The 25,174-nt window shown below is 37.3% G+C and overlaps 1 protein-coding gene across 2 annotated transcripts; it reads left to right on the top strand.

The window, feature by feature from the left end:
* Positions 1-1,388: 1,388 nt before the first annotated feature.
* On the top strand, positions 1,389-25,084 carry abcb11a (ATP-binding cassette, sub-family B (MDR/TAP), member 11a). 2 transcript variants are annotated; one of them, XM_056754904.1, is made up of 29 exons: positions 1,477-1,836; positions 3,813-3,971; positions 10,977-11,081; positions 11,192-11,204; positions 11,304-11,358; positions 11,440-11,681; positions 11,782-11,866; positions 12,690-12,823; positions 12,927-13,098; positions 13,289-13,413; positions 14,911-15,085; positions 15,362-15,475; positions 15,578-15,688; positions 16,048-16,173; positions 16,336-16,539; positions 18,843-19,013; positions 19,088-19,289; positions 19,689-19,767; positions 19,845-19,965; positions 20,042-20,206; positions 20,283-20,387; positions 20,479-20,640; positions 21,039-21,242; positions 21,625-21,866; positions 22,812-22,968; positions 23,208-23,405; positions 23,589-23,795; positions 23,879-24,025; positions 24,156-25,084. In XM_056754904.1, the coding sequence occupies exons 3-29, from the start codon at positions 11,015-11,017 to the stop codon at positions 24,354-24,356; spliced, it is 3,984 nt and encodes a 1,327-aa protein (XP_056610882.1). In that variant the 5' UTR covers positions 1,477-1,836; positions 3,813-3,971; positions 10,977-11,014; the 3' UTR covers positions 24,357-25,084. The 2 variants fall into 2 exon arrangements, with proteins under 2 accessions (XP_056610884.1, XP_056610882.1); XM_056754906.1 differs by lacking the exons at positions 23,589-23,795; positions 23,879-24,025; positions 24,156-25,084 and having other exon boundaries at positions 1,389-1,836; positions 21,625-21,828; positions 23,208-23,350.
* Positions 25,085-25,174: the final 90 nt, after the last annotated feature.

Genomic DNA, 25,174 nt, shown 5'->3' with positions numbered 1-25,174 from the left:
AGTCTGATTCCTTTAGGATTACTTTATGGTCACATATGTGAATAAAACAGAAATGATGTATTTTCATTACACTGAAACAAAGCAGAATCAGAATTTTGTTGACGTGTCTCAAAGCAGAATGTCTGATGAAATGGATATAAAATAAACAGGAAGTTATTAGAGAGGGCTGCAAGATTAAAATCAAATTATTATTGTTGATTATTGACTTTGATATTGTAGTCATGAGTATTAATAACAATTAACACAATACATTATAAACGTCATATTTGTTTATGCTACCGTGTGGAGATAAAACCAGCGTAGCTTTTTTTGCTGTTTATGCATTAGAAAGCGTGAAATTGTTCAAGTTCAAGTTCAATTTTATTTATATAGCACATTTAAAAACAACCATGGTTGACTAAAGTGCTTCACAATGTCCAAAGCCAATCACACACAAGCAACATGAATACAATGGGTAATATTAATATATATATATATATATATATATATATATATATATATACACATACATAATGTATATACATATACACTTATAAAAATAATAACATCGCAATGTCTCCACTCAGCCTGACATAAAAGCCAAAGAATACAGGTGTCTTATTGAAATTTTATACAGAAAATGCACTTCCACATTTTAAAACAATTACTTTAGTTTTGAAACAATTGTAATCTTGATAGTGATATTATTTTGTACTTATTGTAACTGATATCTGATGATTGTGTTTTACAGTTACTATCCCGTTACATGTTACTCCCCAACCCTGATGTAAAAAACAATAACATAACAAAGGCTTCTTTGTAGGTTTGAGGTTTGATAAAACAAAGTCCTTTATTACATTAAATGTGATTTAATGAATTAAAATGACAATTTAAATGAAAATGGTTGTGTAAGGTTCATCTTAAAAGACATGTAAGTATAAAAAAGTTTGAGCAAAAGTGATGGTTTAGCTCATACACTGAACGTTTCTACTCAGGTATGCTAATTTTAAGACATCCCCCAAATATTCTTGAGTTTTAAACACCTGTCACAAGTGCACAGACAAATGCATAAATAATAATAGTCATTCATTTTATTTAGGCTCCTTTCATGACATGGCAAACTCCAGTGTTAAGATTTATAAAACTAAACACCATTTTCAAATAAGCTTGTCTAAATAGTTTAAAGACGAGTTTAGGTATGTTTACTGTAGGGGATGTCCTGAGGAAGGGCGTTCTTCAAATGAGGGGCAGGATGAATGAAAGTCCAGGACCCCATACTGCTCAGACAAACATGACGTATAGTTTAACTTAAAATATGATGAGGATCTGAGGGTATACATTTAAAGAAGGTAAGAAAGAAGATTTATAAAATAATTCGATATTTAACCGTGGTTAATAACGTTTCGGCAACTCACTTATTGTTTATGACATTGTTTATGACATTTTTCACTTATTGTTTAAACATTTTATGATATTTTAGACAAACATACATTTATCAAACTGAAACTGATTAATAACTGAAGTGATTTGTTATTGGTCTTAAACGCAGCCCAGTAACGTAACTCCCCGCCCACTTTTTAACGTTACACAGCTCAGAAATGTTACGTTTGTGTCGTTGAATGTGAAATGTTATCACTCGACTGAATGGGCGGTATCAGTGGTTATCAGCTGATACATATGGGCCAGATGGGGGCTGTTATCATCCATCCAGATGGCTAATATCCCATTCAAATACAAGAGGAGACTCCAGAATCCAATCCCAGAGGAATCCAGAACGTCTCCTGGATAACGTGCTGACGTTGCGCTATTTCACGCCAGATATTTTCTTTCCCGCATTGATATTTCACTCACTGTCAGGTAAGACCATTTTAAATGATCAAACTGAGCCTTTAAACTGTGATTAATTAGTAAATAAGCGAAATAAATACAGAAAATGTGTTTTAGTGGTGTGACATGAGATAACGTATTTATACAATGTAGAATAACGCAGTCTAATACGTAATATATAACACTCATGTCACACCAATTAAAACACATTTTCTGTATTTGTTTTGTTTATTGCTTAGTATTGTTCTGCAGTGACCTATAGAGTGCCAAAATATCGAATTGCGTTATGAAAATATAATAATATATAAAAACAGACTCGCGCGTCTGCGTTTTTCTGAGGCATTTGTTTTTTAATTTCTTGTTCTGACAGGAAATTCAACAAACTACGACTTTTACGGAAATAAACTTTGTTTTTCCGACTAGATTTAATTTAATCGATGTGTCTTCATGTATATAAACCTGTCACTTTATCTTTTTCACCACTGTGTGAATCTGACATCAAAGGCCCTTTAAAAAAAAGGTCTCCGCCCTCGGCAGCAGATTTTCAGACATGCAAGTACATCGGGTAACAAATTACTTGAACGGGGCGGAAACAGATCTCCGCTGGCAAAGATCCCAATAAATCAATAGACCTGACATAAATTGTACTATGAATGATCTTTCTTACGCTGAAATTGGTATAAAAAGTTCGTAACACTGTACGAAGCCCACCATTTATAGAAAAGCAATGTGTCGTCTTGTTCAAATCTAGTCTTTGGTGGCATAAAATGCTGTCATTCATTGTTTGGCCACAAGGTGTCAGTGTCATGACGCTGGTGTGTGGATACTTATCGGGTTACGCGTCGTTTCTTGAGCTCAGAAATACAACTTCTGATAGGGTGACAAAAGTAATTCGATTTTTTGTTTTAAAACATCTTGAAAATGTTTCGATTTAATTACGGCTGACTTTAGCATGCATTTTCAATTTAAACCTGTTGATCGTAAGGGATTGTGAATTTCAATAGGCAATATTATTATTATCATTAAGATAATGACGTCACTGAAATGGTTCAATGACCACTAGGCTATTAGACCTCATCATTTATGATCATACATTATATATTAATAATTTAAGCCGAATGTGCACATGTAATAGGCTAGATAAGAGAAGTCAGATACAGGTGGAGTAACCAGACTGTTATGTGACCAGACATTTTTTAAAACAGCATATTTTGACAATTCTGCAAGTCAATACGGTTAGAGAGAAAAGGCCAAAGCATGGGAAAATAACTGTACTAACTTTAATGACTTTTTGGGAAAAGAAGACACATGAAAAAAGTGCAATATCTTTGTTGGTTTTATACATTAAATGCAATACTATTTTTAATCAAAAAACGAAAAAAACAAAAAGAATGACCCACATTTTCCTTAATGTCATTGAATAAATAATAACATTTTCTGACAACTTTTACATTTGAAAAGGTGAAACAAGCTTTGCATGTCAAGTCAACATATGTGTAGAGAAAAAACCAACTTGACCTCGACAAATGCTATATAGGGGGCCTCTTGGTTATGTCACTTCCTGTTTCAAGACGTTCTTGTCACATGTAAAAAAAATGGCACCTTGCGCACTGACTTTGATTGGGACAGTTTTTCAAGTATTAACACAGCATTACTTGCTTTTTTCTTGAGGATCTGTCTATCTGAACGTCTGTATTAACAAATTCAAACGAGGTTAACACACTAACCCAACAAAACCTGATGCATGTTATTTGCATGTAGCTTGTGTTGGAACACTTACCACAAAGCAATTTATAACACACCCAATATTCATGTGCTCGTCTTAATGAACCAACGACCGAACGGTCATTCACCTCAATTTATAACTGTATTGTATCGCATGTTATCGATCCCAATAACCCTTCTGTTGAGTCAGGGATTTATGACTTATATTAGGAAGCACACCTCATCTGCAAGTCATCGACTATTTTTTCTGTTACCATCCCAAATCTCTGTTTGGACTTAAGGACACACCTGCGTCAAAGGCTGTGAGGTAATGTCTTATCAGTCTAATAAAGGGTCAGATAGTACAGGAGGCGTGGACTCGATGTGAACCGATACAAGAGCCCCTGTGAAATGACTAAAACACCACAGATGACACGGAGCAGAGACTCATGTGGACACAGGTAATAAATCACTATTTTCTACTTCAAATTAGCCTCCACGGCAAACGTTACCATTACCTTTGAATTTTTTTTCAAACCCCAAATTTAAAGTATAGAAATGTAAGATTTATAGTATTCAATGACCGTTTGTATTATATAATCAATATGACTTGCCAAGGTAATAGCAGGTAAAAGGTTATTGTCTGTGAAATCAACACGCACAAGTAATAAAAATAACAGCATTATAAAACATTTTCATTTATCAGATTAGAATTATGTCTAAAATGAAGGCCTACGTTTATTTGGTTATGAGATTTTTGATCAAAATTTGTGATTTCATGCCGTTGTATGAGATGCAGAGGGGTTTAAATCTAATTTTAAAACAACTTTTTTATTTGTGTGTTTTATTTTGTGTTACGTTGTGTATGAAACTGTGTTACTGGTGTGGTCAAAGACAAATTTCAACCTGGGTTGATAATAAAGTTGTATATTATTGCATCGTAAATTTACTCTCCATTTGATATCATAAGAGAAATAATTGAGAGATCTGTGATTTATTTTTTTTACTGTTGGGGAAGTTGATTACCTATAGGTCTCTCTCTCGATCTCTCTCAATCTCTCTCGATCTCTCTCGATTTTTCTCGATCTCTCTCACTTCTGGTGTGAATGTCATCTTTTTTTCTAGCTTTTTACTCCTATCTATTTTGGATGTCGTTGCATTTGTTTTGTGGGCCTCTTGCTACCTGGTTTTGTCCGGCAGGCATGACGGCCCCTCGTGTGCTAAGTTTGAGCTCACTAACCCGGTGTCAAATGCTGGCTGGCTGTGGACGAGGTTGTGGTTCAGGAAAGTATTATGTTTGCCTCGAGAATGAATAACGCCACTGTCATCTTTCTTTGCCCTATTGAAAAGGCCAACTAAGTGGTCGAAAAGGGTTTAGTCATTGATAATCTTTTTACTCCCGTACTTCCGCTTTCTACATCATCAAAGAAAGTTACACAATCTAATGTACCGCCGTTTCTTAGTGACAAAACTTTAGTCAATGCCTTGTCGCGTTATGACAAACTAGTCTCAGCCATTAAGAAAATCCCCATCGGTGGTGGTCCGCATTTGTTGAAACATGTTGTTTCGTTGAGGCGTTTCGTCTACATGGTTTTAAAGGATGGTGCTGATGTTGACGTGTCTTTGCCCCGGATAGCACATGTACATCTGTGAGATGTCTGCTAAATATGTGGAGATCTGGAAGACATCAGGGTACTGGAGAGGAGAATCCGGCCGATAGTAGAACCTCGGATTCAGGAGGAACAGTGTGGTTTCCGTCCCGGTCGTGGAACACTGGACCAGCTCTATACCCTCTTCAGGGTGCTGGAGGGTTCATGGGAGTTTGCACAACCAATCCACATGTTTTTTGTGGATTTGGAGAAGGCATTCGACTGTGTCCCTCGCAGCATCTTGTGGAGGGTGCTCCGGGAGTATGGGATTCAGGACCCTTTGCTAAGGGCCATCCGGTCCCTGTACGACCGGAGCAGGAGCTTGGTTCGCATTGCCGGCAGTAAGTCAGACTTGTTTCCGGTGCATGTTGGACTCCGGCAGGGCTGCCCTTTGTCGCCGGTTCTGTTCATAATTTTTATGGACAGAATTTCTAGGCGCAGCCAGGGCCGGAGGGCGTCGGGTTTGGTGACCACACGATTGCATCTCTGCTCTTTGCGGATGATGTCATCGTGCTGGCCCCATCAGACCAGGACCTTCAGCATGCACTGGGACGGTTTGCAGCCGAGTGTGAAGCGGCTGGGATGAGAATCAGCACCTCCAAATCTGAGGCCATGGTTCTCAGCCGGAAAAGGGTGGCTTGCTCACTTCAGGTAGGTGGAGAGTTCCTGCCTCAAGTGGAGGAGTTCAAGTATCTGGGGGTCTTGTTCACGAGTGAGGGAAGGATGGAGCGGGAGATTGACAGACGGATCGGTGCAGCTTCTGCAGTAATGCAGTCGCTGTACCGGTCTGTCGTGGTGAAGAAGGAGCTGAGCCGCAAAGCAAAGCTCTCGATTTACCGGTCAATCTACGTTCCTACTCTCACCTATGGTCATGAGCTGTGGGTCATGACCGAAAGGACAAGATCCCGGATACAGGCGGCCGAAATGAGCTTTCTCCGCAGGGTGGCCGGGCGATCCCTTAGAGATAGGGTGAGAAGCTCGGTCACTCGGGAGGAGCTCAGAGTAGATCCGCTGCTCCTCCACATCGAGAGGGGCCAGCTGAGGTGGCTCGGGCATCTTTTCCGGATGCCCCCTGGACGCCTTCCCGGTAAGGTGTTCCGGGCATGTCCCACCGGGAGAAGACCCCGGGGAAGACCTAGGACACGCTGGAGGGACTATGTCTCCCGGCTGGCCTGGGAACGCCTCGGTGTCCCCCCGGAAGAGCTGGAGGAAGTGGCTAGGGAGAGGGAAGTCTGGGCATCCCTGCTTAGACTGCTGCCCCCGCGACCCGGCCCCGGATAAGCGGTAGAAAATGGATGGATGGATGGATGGAAGACATCTGCTGTGTAAAAACATCTGATAAACATCTTAGAAAGAGCTGTTGTGCATCCATTCTAAATCATTCACATCTTACAGACATCTGTATGGTCTATGTGACATCTGACAGCAGACGTCTCAGAGATGTAGGAGAGATGAGCAAACAGCATCTGCCAGATGTCTTGCAGATGAAAAAGCAGACATCGAATCTTCTAGTGAAAAACAATAGCGTAGCTTGATGACGATGTGGAGGAGCGTTGAATGATGCGATCCGAAGTCTTTTCACAAGTATTATTTAATTAAAATGTTACTTTTTCTAGTCAAATTTAATATCCATAAATGTAGTTTTCGTTTTAGTGGACTTCTGGACTTAAATTGGGCGAACTCGCCAAGTCTACAAGCCTATAAGGTTTCCCATTTGTCTTTTTAGTCTGCTCGCAATGTCTGCTCGCGAGTGCCTCATTTGTCCCCCTCAATGCGATCTTCGGCGAAGCCCACATTGACGCAGACTGCACCGAAGTTACCTGCTCGACCTGATTTCGCCAAGTGGTTGTTGTCCTCAGGTCAACATATTTTGTTGAGCTAAGAACAACATTTTTGTAAATAAAAGCTAAACCCACCAAACCCCAACCCTGACCATAATTTAACCCTTTAATCAGAGGAAATTGATAAGTGAAAAACAATGGTCTAGAAGCACCTAATCCTGGTAGGAAGATCAAACTTAAAATAAACTGTAAACTTATTTCTGAAATAAGTTTGTTGATTTAAATGTTGTCCCAGAGTCAACATGATGTTGCCCTGAAGATATCAACCACTTGCCGACCTACGCAGGAATCCTTGCGAACGTGTCATGGATGTCAAACATATACGTAAACATGATGGATACATTTTTAATAATTATTTGCATTATTTTTTTTTAATCCAGTGCATTTTCTTATTTAAGGTAATAAGCCATGTTTTATTGTAGATTTATATCTAGTCGTCTCTGGGCTCTGTGAAGCTGAACAACAGCTTCTGTATTACAGAGATATATAAAATAACAACATATATTCATATTAAGAACGCATTATGGACATTAACTATATTGTTTACAAAAAATAAATAACCATAAGCAGTTGGATTTACGTCATTCCAAATGAATGCATTACAAACATAACTTTCTATTGTATAATGCTCGGGTGGCATATCAACATATGAAATACAGAACTATAAAAACTGTCAGCTCCTGTCCCAAATAACAACAATGGAACAGCAAGTGTGGTCGACCTCATGTGGTTCTGCGTAGACGCAGACTTATCAGCGTATGACAAAAAAAGCACCGCTTGCTCTTTCTGGCGTGATGACCACAAGTCTGTCCCAAAAGGGACTCCCATGTACCCCTGTGGATTTTTGCCTAGTGCCCTATAGGTCTGCACTTCCTGACCTCACCAAGTGTGGACTCGGAGGAGGTCCCCAATACCAAAGTGCGCCATTTGGGATAGGGCCCATGTGGCTTGTTACATGCTAGGCACTACTTCTGCATTTGTCCATGACACTGTTGTCATACATGTCAATAAAGGCGGTCCAATTAGTTGATTTAAATATTGTCCCAGGGTCAACAGGATGTTGCCCTAGGGAACATCAACCACTTGGCAAAAACAGGAGAGCCAACAAAAGGGTAACACGGATACGACTGCATTGAGGCGACTGCACAGCCCCATGTCACTGTTTAAAATGGCGATTTTCTCACAATTTACGAGTCGTTGGAAACGTTTGAGATATTGTAAGTACTCAGCTGAACAAAATGTATAACACTGGCCTAGTGGTTTTGTATGGGGTTCAATTTGTGCCAAAAAAGTGTTGACTGCTTTATGCCTTGTACTATACATTTGTCTTTGTATAGGGTCATTGCTCAGGTAGTTCAGGTAAATCAATATATATTGACGTGTATGTCCTCCAATGTCTTTTTTAATGTCATCTTTAATGTTATATGACGTCCTCAATGCCGTCTGTATATGTCATCATCCCTGTTGTATGATTTTGTTTCTATTGTATCACTATGCTGTTAGTCAGAGCTGTGCGACAAATGTTTTCAAATAATTATGCTAATGGCTGTTTAAATCTAGACAGCTGATTATAATTAAAGCAATTCAACATCAATTAAACATTTATCGGATCATATTGTGGCTTGATTCAGTGTTTACAAAACTTTTTGCAAACAAACATTAGCATGGAGGAAGGCAAATATGGACGACGTGGAGGACGACATATACAGACAAAATGGAAGAGGACATATACAGTCGGTATTAAGGACGACAGAACCGAGCAACTGTAAAGATGACAGAACAAAACGACAAGGATGAGGGATTACAGTAGAAAAGACAGAGAAAAGGACAGCAGGATGAAAAATTAAGAAGACGTCAACAGACGACATACATGTCAACATATACTGATTTACCTGAACAAGTAGACAATGACCGTCGACAAAGACAAATGTATAGTGCAAGGCATAAAGAAATCGACACTTTTTTGGCACAAATGAAACCCCATATTTTGCTCCAAAATTTGTACATACTGTAGCTTTAAAGTCCAATTTAAGAGGAATTATTTTGATGAAACCCAAGTTGGTAGATGTGTAAAAAAAGTGCACAGGGATGGGTTAAGTGATAAAGATGAAATATAAAGCGGCAGTGAATCATCTGATTCTAGTGTAAGTCTTTCTCAAAGCGATTTTTCTGGGCGTCGTTATGAACGACATCAAACTGTTTCTCAGAGCTTCCAAAAATAAGAGAGATGTGCTTATTAATGAATATTTTCCAGATGAAAACCAGTTTGTTAAGAAAACTAGCTTTTTTATAGTGGAGTACAAATAAGAATGTTTACCGTCTGAAAAAGATTGTAAGTAAACTTAATTCTGAGCTTAGCAATGAGCTTGTTTACATGCACAGTCTTACACCGATTATGCTTAATAAGCAGATATATGTAAGGTCATGTAAACCTGTGAAACGTTTTTTTTTTATCTAGGAAAGCTCATAAACGGCTTAAGCAAAAGGCAGAGGTAGTTTCGCACTGCATGTCAACGCCTTTACCGGTTTTCTCTCAGTTTTGTTTATGTGCGCTGTAAAACTTTGCTGTAGTTTTTGCTGCAGGTTTGCGGGTAACTTACTGTAGGTTTAATGGCTGCTTAATATACTTTCCTATTAGTGCTGTTTTCTATTACTTTAATCAAAATGAAAACACTTTGACTTTTGAGATTCAAAATGAGCAAGAATAGACTGACATTAGCACAGCAACACCTTAAAAATACATTCTTCCTAATCATTTTTCTCTTGTTTTCTGTAAAAATATTTAAAACTTCTTAAATTACGATACATTTATATAAGAAGAAAAGTGACCCAAGATATTTAGTATTATTTTATAAAAGAAAAATATCTAAACTAGGTGAGTTTATACTAAATTGTACATTAAATCACAGTAATCTTCTATAAAACCTGCTGCGAAATTACGGGAAAGTTTTACTGTGTGCGCATGTCTGAGAGCGCAGAAGTAAAAGTCTCAAACTTCCATGTAAACGCAGTTTTCTGCGTAGCCGGTTTATAACTATGCATGTAAACATGTGAAAACAGGTTTATTTTATAGCAGATTTCTGATAGATATCCGTTTATATTGTGCATGTAAATGCACTCATTGAGGACAGTGATAAAGCCTTTGTACATGTTATCTTACTGAACGATTTGGGGGTGTTTTTTTTCTTTTTCATCAGCATGTGTGAGTTTAATGTTGCAACTTTGAACTTGAATGGTGCCAGAGACATGCGAAAAGAGCAGAATTGTTTCAAGTAATTCGTCAGAAGAAAATTTATATTATTATGTTACGAGAGACACATGTGATATTAGCAATGCTGCTGATTGGGCAGTGTCATGGAATGGCAACGGTGTCTTAATGGGACGGTCCACCCACAAAAGGAAAATTCTGTCATCATTTACTCATCCTCAGGTTGTTCCGAACCTGTATAAATTTCTTTGTTCTGTTAAACACAAAGGAAGATATTTGGAAGAATGTTAGTAAGCAAACAGATCTCATCACCCATTGACTCCCATAGTATATATTTTACCTACTTATTTTGGGGTTCAAATGTTTTAGGAAAAATATTTCTTTGTCATCTTTTGAATTGTGTGTTGGGTCGAGTAAAATTGGCCATTTATGTTAGTAGGAAAAAGAAAATAGAATAAAATATAAGTAAGAACTTGGCTGTAGTGTTTTTTTTAAACTGGTGAAATCAAAAGTTTGGGTCGATTTTTGGTATTATAAATCTGTTAATGATCTTGCTCTGTATTTGGTGTTGCAATGAGGTTCTGTGTTCTGTTTTTGAGGGTTAATTGATTTTTACCCGTACTTTATGGTTATTATTAATATAAACATATATTTTTTCTCTCTCCATTTTGGATGTTGTGTTATGTAATGAAGGGTTGTATTGTGTATGATAGATGCTTTTTGTAAAAAAGTTTTTTTTAAATTTCTCTCTCTCTTTCTATTTAAAAGCAAATTTAGATTCAGACCAAACTGAAGCTGAATTAAAAATGAAGAAAGTCATAAGTAAAAACCCTCCAGTGGACGGCGCAGATAAAAAGACATCATCACATAAAGGTGAGACAAGTGATCACACAGTCCTTTCAGTTTAAGAGTAATTGCATTTTTAATACACGATGTACCTGGTGACAATTCATTTTATATCCCATACCTTTCTTACAACACAGATGCTGACAGCATGTGAGTATTTTATTCATTTTTAGCATAAATCCTTTATAAACTAAATGTGTTGTTATTGTCTCAGATGTAAATTCAGACATGTTATTTGTGTGTTTAAAGGAGTGTCGGCGATAAAAAACAAGAGAAGGCTATGAGCATCGGGTTCTTTCAGATGGTGAGAATCTCACAGTCATCGATCACACATCAATCTAATGCTTCATATTCTCACATGTGGCCGTCTGTGACCTCTACACAGTTCCGCTTCGCCACATTCAAGGAAATCGTGATGATGATTGTAGGAAGCGTTTGCTCTCTCATCCACGGCGCCGCGGCTCCTCTCATGCTGCTTGTCTACGGCATGATGACAAACACGTTTGTGTCCTATGAGCTGGAGATACAGGAACTGGCCGACCCCAACAAAACGTGTACCAACAACACAGTGACATGGCTGAATGGATCTGTGGTGGAGAAGCTGGACAACAGCACCGTCTTCTGTGGGTGAGTCTGATGTTTTAACACTGCTTTAAAAGTTTAGAAATGATCATACCAGCTCTACTGAGATCAAACCTCTCATGTGGTATGTTTTTTCACCTTACAGTGTGGACATCGAGTCTGAAATGACCATGTTTGCATATTACTACGTCGGTATTGGAGTCGCAGTCCTGATCCTTAGTTACTTTCAGGTGTGTCTGATAGTTTATCATTTGATTAATTTTTATACCAACACTGCGAAAAATCCATTTCATACTTTCATACATATATTTTTGTCTTGTTTTTCAGTAAAAATATAAAATTCTAAAATCAAGATCTGAAACATAAGATCAGAAATTAGAAAAATTAACCTAAGAAGTTTAATTATCTGAAAAAATATAAAATTAAGCATAATGTTATCAGAATGGAGTTAAATTAACTTGAATTAAGTCCTTAACAAAGAGGTTGAATATTTTTTTCCCAAACAAGGCTTAATATTAGTTTCCTTTCGAAGAAAATATATCTTGGTTTAAGCAATGTTGTACTTGATAGCAGGAGAAGAATGCTAAATAAACTTGAGGACAAGAAGATTTGAAGATGTGTCCAATATTAAAGGAAGAAATAATTAATGTATTTCTCAGGTCTTTGTTTTGTTTTCCAGTACATTTTTTGTTAAACATTATTAAATCAAGATACTTTAACTTAAAAAAGCAAAATGGCTTAATATATTGAGTCTTGTCTTCTGAAAAAAAATTCGTTTTTGTTTAAAACAAGAAAAATATCAGCAGATTTTTTTCTCCTTTTTAACATAAACACACTATATATCTTAAAACTTGCTTTCTGAAAAAGTAATTTTGCCTTAAGAGTAAATGTATGAATAGTTTATTTACAAAAACTGGTCAAAGAAGATGTTTTTTATTGTGTGATCATGTTTTTTTCGTGTTTTTAAGTTATTATAACTTAATAAATATTAACCGTAATGCACAGAAAAAAAATGATTTTCAAATTGTGTCAATGAGGTTACTTTCACTTCAGATCGCTCTGTGGGTGTCAGCCGCAGCCAGCCAGATTCAACGAATCAGGAAAAGGTACTTTAGGAAAATCATGCGAATGGAGATCGGCTGGTTTGACTGCAACTCCGTCGGCGAGCTGAACACAAGGATTTCTGAGTAATATTCACGTTATTCAGCCTGACTACAAAGTGACGATGAATGTGTTGATCTTAAACTTTATTTCTCCAGCAAATGCATTTTGTCATTTCTCTTTCAACAGTGACATCAATAAAATCAACAATGCCATAGCAGACCAGGTGTCCATCTTCATCGAGAGGCTGTCCACATTCATCTTTGGGTTCCTGGTGGGATTTATTGGAGGATGGAAGCTGACGCTAGTGGTGATAGCAGTGAGTCCTCTCATCGGATTGGCTGCTGGACTCATGGCTATGGTTGGTATCACGGCACATCATTTTTCGTGTATGTACTTGCATTTCTTTTGTTGCCTTTCAAGCACAGAATTTTTCAGGAGATCCAGTTTACAATGTTTGGTTATTCCACGATGCAGGTATTTCGATACAAATGTTTGCTGTCTTAGTTTGTCATCAGACAAAGCACGTGCGTGTGTTTTTTGGTGTATAGGCCGTGGCGAGGCTGACGGGCCGTGAATTGAAGGCGTACGCGAAAGCCGGCGCAGTCGCAGATGAAGTTCTCTCATCCATCAGAACAGTGGCTGCATTTGGAGGAGAGCAGAAAGAGACAGAGAGGTACAGTCATGTGTGCCTTCTTGTCCAGAGACTTCCGTTAATACGATCTTCAACAACAAAATGATTTTGGTAACACTTTATAATAACTGCACGCTATGAATCATTAGTTAAGCATCAGTACATAGTTAATTAATCATTTATGAAACATTGGCCCTACATTAATTGACATTAGTAAGCAGTTAATAAATACAGCTATAAATGCTTTGTTCTTGATTTATAAGCATGTATATAATATGCTTAATAATCAAATTTTCATACTTTATTTAGGATGAATTCATCATTTCTAAATGAAGGATTACATTACTTACAAACCAGTTAGTTAGGAGTTGTCACTGGTTCATGAGATCATTTAGAAAGTGTAAGTAAATGATTAATAAAATCTTTGAATGCACATTTATACATCTTATTATTCTGACATATAGTCACAGTTACTTAATTTGTTAATAAATGCTTGTAAAGCATTTACAAATGAGAGTTAAAGGCTCAGTTATCTTCTAAACAGAAATAGGAAAAACAAAACACAGAGGGATACAGAACATAGAAATATTTATTTCAAGATGCAAAATAAATTAAACTGTACAACTTTACATATTAATGAATATCAAACGATTTAATATAAAATAAAAAATAAACCTCTTTAAAATTAAAATTGTACAACCAAACATATAAATTAACATTAAATGAATTGATATAAAAGGAAAAATAAACTTCTAAAAAAAGAATTCCTGCACACCTCCAGAAAAATTATAACTGTGAAGTGATATGCAACTCTCATTTGTAAACGCTTTACAAGGCATACATAGTCCTCACTTTAGATGAGCTCACAAAAAATAGTTCTCTAACAACTAGTAAATGTTTTATAACTACCTTAATTAATCATGAATTACAGCAGGAACGTGTGTTAAAAAATCATTTATTAACAAATTAAGTAACTGTTACTATATCTCAGAATAATAAGATGTATAAATGTGCATTCAAAGAGTTTATTAATCATTTACTTACACTTTCTAAATGATCTCATGAACCAGTGACAACTCCTAACTAACTGGTTTGTAAGTAATGTAATCCTTAATTTAGAAATGATGAATTCATCTTTAATAAAGTATGAAAATTTGATTATTAAGCATATTATACACATGCTTATAAATCAAGAACAAAGCATTTATAGCTGTATTTATAAACTGCTTACTAATGTCTATTAATGTGGGGCCAATGTTTCATAAATGATTAATTAACTATGTACTGATGCTTAACTAATGATTCATAGCGTGCAGTTATTATAAAGTGTTATCATGATTTTTATTTATTCATCAGCTCGAGGGCATCATCTGTAAAGAAAAGTAGGAGAGCTGGATAAAAGATTGTTGTCTTAAAATATTACAAATACAATGCTGAATGCTAAATATGATGGCATCAAGAAATATTATATTATGTTTTGTATAAATGACTCAAATGAACATATCTTTAATGTTAGATTGTGATGTTTATTTTGCACAGGTATGATAAGAATCTGGTAGAAGCTCAGACGTGGGGTATTAAGAAGGGAGCGATCATCGGAGTGTTTCAGGGATACCTCTGGTGTATTATATTCCTGTGTTACGCTCTCGCTTTCTGGTACGGATCTAAACTGGTCATTGAAACCAAAGAGCTCTCACCCGGCAGTCTCGTCCAGGTCTGTTTTCACATGATTTTAACACTGATTTATCTGGGGGTTTTTTTTCAAATAAAGTAATTTCACTTGATTTATTGTTTAAGATGTTAAAATAGACTAGACAATTCTTGAATAATTGTCCTAGTTTTATTTTTGGCTGAACGGTTCCATTTTCTTTTGTTCAGCTATTATTACACATTATTTAAAACAATTATTATACATTTTCGTTTATTGTCATTGAATTTGGTTTCACATTATGGTATGACTGAAGTATGTTCCTGGTTTGTTGTTCTGCAGGTGTTTTTTGGTGTTCTCATGGGGGCTATGAATCTGGGCCAAGCGTCTCCGTGTCTAGAAGCCTTTGCTTCGGGTCGGGCTGCAGCCAAGAGTATTTTTGACACAATTGACAGGGTGAGAATAACACACACCCAGATCTTCTTACAAAATCAATGTGTTTTATTCTCTTCAGCTTTAGGTAATGATTTATCACCGTCACATTCTGTTCTCATACAGGAACCAGAAATCGATTGCTTCTCAGAGGAGGGCCATAAATTAGACAAAGTTAAAGGCGACATTGAATTCCACAGCGTTGACTTCAACTATCCCACTCGACCTGATGTAAAAGTGAGTGTATTTTTATCGTCTGAATCATTGAATACTTAACAGATTAAAAATGTCAAAATCGAATGGGTGACATGATATGTCCATATATCAATCCTGTTATTTCTAGTCAAATTAAACGAAAAAAATGCTTTTAGAAGTGTTTGTGTTATTTCAATAATGTTGAACATTAGCCAAATTTGTATATATTTGCACGGTGTGGAACATACAAAACCATTTGATTCTTATAAATGCCCGTAAACTTTACCTTCACTGGCACAAAATCATATTGCAGTTAAACATAAAAATGAGATCAGTCACACATATTTGCCACTTTCAAAATATATATTTTAAAGGATTATTTTTCACCATGTTGTTCACAGATATTAAATGATTTAAACGTTGTGGTCAAAGCTGGCGAGACAACTGCATTTGTTGGTTCGAGTGGATCTGGAAAAAGCACAACCATTCAACTCATCCAGCGGTTCTATGACCCAAAAGAAGGAATGGTACTGTTGTTTACGCACACCAAACAATTGCATAACACATATGTAAACGGCAAAGTGTAAACATGCCTGTCAATCGTTTTCAGTTACGAGATAAAAGCTGAGATATCTAACCACTAAAATCATTAGAATCATGAGTGTAATCCTGATGAATGTCATGATCAGGTCACTCTAGATGGTCAAGACATCAGAAGTCTGAACATCCAGTGGCTGCGTTCTCTTATCGGTATAGTGGAACAAGAGCCGGTTCTGTTTGCCACCACCATCGCTGAGAACATCCGATACGGCCGTGAAGGAGTCACTATGGAGGAGATTATACAGGCCTGCAAAGAAGCCAACGCTTACAACTTCATCATGGATCTACCTCAGGTAACAAATACACAGTTTGTTTTTTAACTAAATATCAAGGTCTCAAGACTATGATGATTTACAACAGAGGAAGTAAAGCAATCTTGTTTTTCATTTTGAACTAGATCATTTTTGTGACGTTTAGCAAAACGTCACAAAAGTAAAGAGTGTATATCTAGTCTTAAAGATATGTATTATCAGACATTAGGAAAACTTGTTATTTATTTGTAACAAATGCATAGAGAATTCAATTACTTAGATTTGATTTATGATACATTATTTAACAATGTTTCTTATTTGTTTATTAAAATAAATATACAAACTAACATAAAAAATAATAATTTTCTTTATTTTGAGCTTATTGCATCTATTTAAAAATGAAAGATAAAGCTGAATGTTAAAGTCCCAGTGAAAATCAAAATTAATTTTCATGATATATCGCAAAATTGTCAATAGGGTGTGAGTGCGTGAGTGAATGAGTGAGTGTGTGTGCCCTGCGATGGGTTGGCACTCCATCCAGGGTGTATCCTGCCTTGATGCCCGATGACTCCTGAGATATGCGCAGGCTCCCCGTGACCCGAGGTAGTTCGGATAAGCGGTAGAAAATGGAATGGAATGGAATGATATATCGCAGCGTTTATAGTAAATAGTTTATCAATGTGTGTCATTCTCTTTTTAAAATTTGTTTCCCCTCATAAGTTAAAATCTGAAATTGCACTTCCTTCCTGTATTGACTATTGATGTGGCAAAAGTTGATTTTGCCGTTCAAAAAATCTCTCAGACAAAGAAGGTCCAGGTGTCAAAGATTTAACTTTATTTGTGCAAATCAAACAAAGTGAGATGTTCCCCAGAGCATCTGAAAATCCAGTGCCTTCCAGCCTACTGTTATAGCAAAACTTCTGAGAGGAGTACTCCTCAAAAACCAATCGGGTAAATTCACGTTATCTCTTATTTTTTGTATCCAATGCTTTTGATCTGCCATGTTTATTTCATAGGCAACGAGGTATGTATCTAACGGTGGTTCGCTCGTTATTGTCTTATTTTCAAAACAAAATTAAATTCAGTGGGCATAATTAACATACGTATGAAGTCATCAAAAACTGCTGGATCTTCTCACATTAACAGTGGAAAAGTACCCAAGGTTACGAAAGAACAACATGTCACGAACGTTCAGGCCTCTGGCTTTTAGGCCTCAGAAACATCACTGGATTTGACATTGTTACAAATGCTCAAATGTGCTCTAAACATGCTTAAAATGACATAAAGTTCATTAATGTGAATAATCATTGAACAGATATACCGATTATAACATCACATCATTAAATCATCATCACAAACTAATTTGTATGCAATTATCTTTGGATAAATGTGCTCTCAGATGTTTCCACTGATACACATTTCAACTTACATTCCTACTGTTCCTATGAATACTTCTGAATACTTTGTAGGTATTAATAGAAATAAATCTTTGTGAATTTTTATATAATCCTCACTCAGCACCTGCTCAGCACAAGGTTATCATGACCTGTTTGTAGATTGCATTCATAGTAACGGGGCAGAACATGTACAAATTTGGTTCTCAGGTATGATTTGGGCCGGAACAAGTGTTCTTGATACTGTTTAGATATTTCTTGTCCACCACAATTACATAATTGTCATCATGACCTGCTTCCCCTTGCAAAACTCAAAGTAGATTGTTGTCATGGTAACAAGGCGAAACATGCCCAAATGTGGTCCTCAGGTGTGATTGGGGCCAGAACATGTCTTCTTAATACTGTTTAGGTATTTCTCAGGGACATAATAACTGTGCTGAAGACCAGTGCCCAGTGCATGTCACATATATCTAAATATGTCTTGTTTATGCCCAAAATCACTCAGAAATTACACAATACTATCCATCTAAAATGATGTCTGTTAGACGACTTGGGCGGAGCATCCGTTAACTCCTCCCCTACAACTGTCAGTCTACTGCTGCGGCTGTTTTTATACTTCCAATCAAATCGCAGAGAAAGACAAAAGCCACGCCCACTATTTTTATTTTTAAAAATTCCTTTTCACTCGGAGATGCCTAAAAAAACGGAAGTAAAAACTATGGCTACTTCCGGTTCACGGGGACTTTAACATCATTTTTGAGATTTTTGATACAATAAGTTTCCAGTCACAAGAAATTTTTCTGTCCACAATAAAGACAGAACAGCTGCACAACCGATTTTACTTTAACATATGTGTGTACTATGGGAAGTAAATTTGATTGCATTGAACCCAGTTTGTACTCAGTGTAGCAGTGAACGTCGTACATTACTTTGCGTTTTTGTGTGATATAGAAATTTGACACATCAGTGGGAGAGGGTGGAGGACAGATGAGCGGAGGACAGAAGCAGAGGATCGCCATCGCTCGAGCGCTGGTCCGCAATCCCAGAATCCTCCTGTTGGACATGGCCACGTCAGCGCTGGATAATGAAAGTGAAGCTATAGTTCAAGAGGCCTTGGACCAGGTGATTATTATTTCTTTTTATAAATCCAAAATGAGTTTTTCAGACTGTATCTCATCCACCAAATGTTTTGTCAGGCTCGCCAGGGCAGAACAACCATTAGTATCGCACATCGTCTGTCTACGATCCGTAACGCTGATGTGATCGTGGGCTTCGAGCACGGGCGAGCCGTAGAGAGAGGCTCACATCATCAGCTCATGGACAGAAAGGGAGTTTATTTTACTCTAGTCACCCTCCAGAATCAAGGCAACGATTCAGCCAATGAGAAATCAGAGAACAGTAAGTACAGTGTTTCATACAGTATGGCTATAAAATGGTTTTGGCCTGCAATGCAGTTGTTCTCAAAATGAGAGCCCCCGATTTGGATCCAGGGCGCACACATTTTGTGATATTATATGAAATACATAAATCTATCATAAATTCTATGCAATCAGACTTTGGAAAAATACGACAACAAATCAAAAGTATTGATGTTCCAGCATTGTATAGCAAAATATTTTTTTGTTAAATTCAAATTCTAAGTTTAAGACAAGTTTTTATTTGGGGGGGCCGGGGGGCCCAAAGCGATGCACTCTACATAAAGGGGGCCTCACAACAAAAGGACCACTGCTGTAATGTACTTTACATGAGGGGAGGAGACCTTCACCTGTATACTAACGCAATATTAAATCCTGTCAGTTACTGAGGTCGTTTCTGATGAAGTTGTGCTTGAGAAAGTGGGAAGCTTCAGCAGAGGAAGTTATGAGAGTGTCTTAAGGTACATTTTCTCTGCTTTCAAATGTGAAAAGATTCACGTTCATTGTTATTTTGTTGAGAGTCTCTGGTTTCTCACAGGCGCTCATTGAAACGGAGATCTCAGTCCCTTGTGTCTAACGGCATCAGCGACCCCATATCTGGAAAATTAAGATTCGGCTCTGATAATTTTGAAGTGGAGGACCGGGATGTGAAAGAAGAGGTTTGAAAGGTTTTACTTTTTTGGCACACATTCCTTTGTTATTCTACATGTTTTCTACATTCTATTTTAACTGCAGGAGAGCAAAGTTGCATCAAAAGACAACATCGCACCGGCGGCTGTCACACGCATTCTGAAGTACAATCGTCCCGAGTGGCCGTACATGCTGATGGGATCCATCGGTGCCGCCATCAATGGATCTGTCAACCCTGTTTATGCTCTCTTGTTCAGCCAAATACTTGGGGTGAGAAACATGGAGAGCACATCCAGCATTCACCTTTCCGAAGATAAGATGTGATTGTATTCCGGCTTCTTTTCAGACGTTTTCCATTCAAGATCTGGATGAACAGAGACGACAGATCGATGGGATTTGTATTCTGTTTGCTCTCGTGGGAGTGATCAGCTTCTTCTCACAATTCTTACAGGTATTATCACATCTCTAAAGGGTTTATCGTGGTGTTTTTGATCGTGAGAAATATGTGTGGTGATGTACCGTCTGGATGTGTCGTTTCGCAGGGCTACGCATTTGCTAAGTCGGGAGAACTGTTGACCAGTCGCTTGAGAAAGGTGGGCTTTCAGGCGATGCTGAGACAAGAGATCGGCTGGTTTGATGACCCCATGAACAGCCCTGGTGCTCTGACCACCAGACTGGCTAGTGATGCCTCTATGGTGCAGGGGGTGAGTCCCGACCACACTTATCCAAATATTTACATCTTTATTTTAGATTCTGACCAAGATTTGCGTTCAATCCTTCAATGATGACACTCTCAGAATATTTTCAATTGCTTTTTTGCTTTTAATTCGTTTTTGTGGAATTTAGTGTTGAAAATGAAGTTATTAAAACACTTTTAAAAGATATTGCTTTAAGTATAATAAAAATGTCTGTACAAGTCTATGTAAATCTTGACTGGATTTGATCTTTGATGAGTTCAAATTATGTTTGAATGTGTTCTTATCTTTTAAATGAACTTTATTTGCTTTAAAACATGAAATTAAAGACATTCGTTCTCCAATATGAATGCACTTTTGTTGTGAATGGTCTAAATGTTTTTTGTTTGATGTGTTCTCCATCAAAGGCTACAGGTTCACAGATCGGCATGGTCGTAAACTCGCTGACAAACATTGGAGCGTCGTTCATCATTGCCTACTACTTCAGCTGGAAACTGAGTCTGGTGGTCACCTGCTTTCTGCCTCTGATCGGACTCTCTGGAGTCGTTCAGGCCAAAATGTTGACAGGATTTGCTAATGAAGACAAGGAAGCTCTGGAGGCTGCTGGACAGGTAACAGTCATCTTAAAAAACAGATACTTCTGATATTCAACGCTGGCGTGAAATGCATATAAACACACATCAGACACCATGATATCCATTTGCACACAAACGTTTTGTTGTAATAAAACATGCAACAGTTTATTGAACATTATTCTATTTTATTGTATTTACACTGCAGTGAAGCAGCAGAGGTTATGCAATGCAAGTGTGATTTACCTTTTTTTAAACTTTATATTTGTTGAGTTTTATATTAAAATAACCATAGAAAATACAAATGAGTTTAAACAGATTAAAGTTTTGTATTAAAATCCTTTATTGTCTGTAGATGTAGATTATAATGTTGATAATGGTGGTACATATGTGAATGATGACAGCACTCGTGCTCCTGCAGGTCTCCAGTGAAGCTCTGAGTAACATCAGGACCATCGCTGGTTTGGCTAAAGAGAAGCAGTTTGTGTCTCAGTATGAATGTCAGCTGAAGGCTCCGTATGAAGCAGCAAAGAAGAAAGCTCATGTTTATGGGATCTGTTTCGCCTTCGCCCAGTGTGTCATATTCATGGCCTACGCTGCTTCATTTAGATACGGTGGATATCTGGTGGGTAATGAAGGCCTTTCATACATGATTGTGTTCAGGTTAGTGCTGGTACGCTGTAATTTATCTGATTGTAATACACTTGAAGTTTTTCATTTTATAAAGCGCTCACAGTAAATGTGTACAATGCAAACGTCTTGGTTACGGATGTAACCTCAGTTCCCTTTCTGTCATTCTCTCGACGTTGTGAGACCGACAGAAAGGGAACAATGTATTTAGCATGTTGACTTGTTTTCCAGTACAAATATCTACAGGAAATATTCTTAAATCAAGATTTCTTCAAGTTTTCTATGAAAAATTATCAAAATGAACTTCAAACAATATCAATGGGATAATAAAAATCATCTTGTTTGTCCTTTAAATTAAGTTTATTTTACTTATCCAATTGTCATATTTTTATTGTTTTATCATCTCATTTCCTTGTGCTTATTAAGTAATGTGTCCTGATTTAATAATGTCTTAATAGTAATTAAGTCTTAATAATAATAATTAATTAATAATTGTCTTAATAAAAAAAAGTCCTCACTTTAATTATACGTTTTCACATTTTACAAACAATATTTAAAAGAATAACAGAATTGAAATATAATAATGAATCAACTATATGTATAGAAAGGGGATCAAAATAGTCCCTCCCCCCAAAAATGTAAAAATAAATAAAACTAAATAATAATAATAAGAAAAAACACCAGTATTATTTTTACTAAAAAACAAGTAAAAAATATGAAGTACTAAGAAATTCAATGTTTTGCTGTGTAAAAATGTATTGAGATGAAAGTTATCTTATTTATTATTATTTATATTATTTAATGTAAAACATTTTATTTTTTGTTTGGGTGCATGCTTGTGTGTTTGCATATGTGTCATTGCATATACTATATACAGTGTTGATATGTGTAAATATAATACCTGTCAGTTTAGTTGAATGCATAGTTGTCTGTTTCTGAAGGGAAATGTTTGAAGAGATGTTTGTTGATGTTTTTTAGAGTGATTTCAGCTCTGGTGATCAGTGGCACAGCTCTCGGAAGAGCTTCATCTTTCACACCCGATTACGTGAAGGCCAAGATCGCTGCGGCTCAGATCTTCAAACTACTGGACAGAATCCCCAATATAAGCATCAGCGACACAGATGGACAACGATGGGTGAGACACCTCAACATCGCCCAGCTCCATCCGCACTATAACATATCTGTCAATATCTGAATGTCTTCTGATGCGATAACTTTGTGTCGAGGAACAAACCAAAATAATTCCTTTAAAATTATCCCCAATTTTTCTATTCGATTTCTCTGAGTTCACGACATGAATGCTGTTGTTTCTCTTGTTTTACGGATGCGATTTGCAGTGTAAATTATGTTTTTTTTTGTGGTGTGGTTTCACAGGAGGATTTTAAAGGTAAAGTGGAGTTTAATGGCTGCAAGTTCACGTATCCCAGCAGGCCGGACGTCCAGGTGTTGAGAGGACTGAAGGTGTCGGTCAGTCCGGGTCAGACTCTTGCGTTTGTGGGCAGCAGTGGATGTGGAAAGAGCACCAGCGTTCAGCTCATGCAACGATTCTACGATCCAGATGAAGGTCAAGTGGTATGAAGACAAGTTCTATCTTCTGACTTACTCGCTATGTGAAACAAGAGATGGACACTGTTGTTTGTTTGTGTATATTTTGCATAGATGTAAAATCTTTCATGAAATCTATTAAAAACGTTTTATTATATTTGTGGTCGTTTGTTAAACGTTTCTTTCTCATACCTTTTTTTACCGTGCTAGCTGATTGACGGACGTCCATCTGACAGTATCTGCGTGCCCTTCCTGAGGTCTCAGATTGGTATCGTATCCCAGGAGCCCGTGCTGTTTGACTGCAGTATAGCAGAAAACATTCAGTATGGGGATCATTCTCGACCCGTCAGTATGGAGGAGATTGTCGAAGCTTCTAAAAAGGCATATCTGCATGATTTTGTGATGACGCTGCCTGACGTAAGCAACGTTTTTGTTTCGATCACGGCTGACTGTTTGGAATTGATCCTCATTCAACAGCTAATCCTGTTTTGTTTTGTCAGAAATATGAAACTCAGGTCGGCGCTCAGGGCTCTCAGCTGTCCCGTGGACAGAAGCAGCGTATAGCCATCGCCCGGGCCATCGTAAGAAACCCCAAGATTCTGCTGCTGGATGAAGCCACATCTGCATTAGATACTGAGAGCGAGAAGGTATGGACTGTGATTTAAGGGTTCAGTAGCTCACAGTAACAGGAAATAGACAGCAACAAAACCAACATTCATTTTAAAACCTCTTCTATTGCATATTTATAGTATCACTACCGTGTTTTTTCCTCTCCAGACGGTTCAGGCGGCACTGGACAAGGCTCGACAGGGACGCACGTGTATCGTCATCGCTCACAGACTCTCCACCATTCAGTCGGCTGACATCATTGCTGTGATGTCACAGGGCGAGGTCATCGAACAAGGAACTCACGAAGAGCTGATGGCCAAGAAAGGGGCTTATTATAAACTCGTGACAACAGGGGCAACTCTTAGTTAAAAATAAATGAAGCGTCACCAAACACTTTCAGACACTCCCTCCGCCTGCTACTCCAACAATTCTTTTTATCGCTGCTTATGTTTTAATGCAGCAGACATCATGAACCAGTAATAGTTTCTTTTGATGAGTATTTATCTCATCAGTCAGGAGAACGTCCTTCATTTACTTTATTATTATTATTATGTGTTTTATATTGCACTTCGACGCGCAGTTCAAGAGTGATTCATGATCCTGGATGACCTCTATACTGAATATATTTTTAAAGAAGCAACTGTCAATCAAATATTTGAGAATGGTGTTATCCAAACGTCTAATACGTTCTGTAAAGTCTGTATTGTATTGTATTGTAGTGAAGTGTGTGTTGTGTTGTGTTCATGCACTAAGCAGATATGCTGTCCTTGAACTGTTGTCAGGACTGATAGCATGTTCTTAATCACTGATAACTTATTTTTTAGTTAATGTTTGCTGAAGCGTTATATCATCAACGCTTTAGGTGTTTTGGTTTTGTCAACTATTTGTCTACACACACAAAAAAAAACCTCACAATATCTTTGATCTGTTTATATTGAATTTTAGAGACACTAGGAGGACACTCACAAATCTGATCAACTCAAGTTTGAAACAAATTTATGAATAAGGAATAAAGGGGCAAAAAGTGATTGGTACCAACAAAACATCATTTTAATGATTTACATCTTTCTTTTCCATATAAAAATAATAACTAAAAACAGGTGTTACGGGTTATCTAGAGACTTCTTAAAGAGGCTCTGAGACTGGCTTTCAGTATCGGTGGAGAGTGGAGATTGTTTGTAGGCTGT

Source organism: Triplophysa dalaica, chromosome 8 (genome assembly GCF_015846415.1).
Source record: "Triplophysa dalaica isolate WHDGS20190420 chromosome 8, ASM1584641v1, whole genome shotgun sequence".
NCBI lineage: Eukaryota > Metazoa > Chordata > Actinopteri > Cypriniformes > Nemacheilidae > Triplophysa > Triplophysa dalaica.
Note: the sequence above shows the minus strand (reverse complement) of the source record. Positions and strands in the feature narration are given on the sequence as shown.

Bases quoted from the DNA above. Each gene is read 5' to 3' on its own strand.
- abcb11a (XM_056754904.1), top strand. From the start codon at position 11,015: ATGAAGAAAGTCATAAGTAAAAACCCTCCAGTGGACGGCGCAGATAAA. The intron at 19,768-19,844 runs GTACATTTTCTC...GGTTTCTCACAG, and splicing joins AGTTATGAGAGTGTCTTAAG to GCGCTCATTGAAACGGAGAT. The intron at 20,388-20,478 runs GTATTATCACAT...GTCGTTTCGCAG, and splicing joins TCTTCTCACAATTCTTACAG to GGCTACGCATTTGCTAAGTC.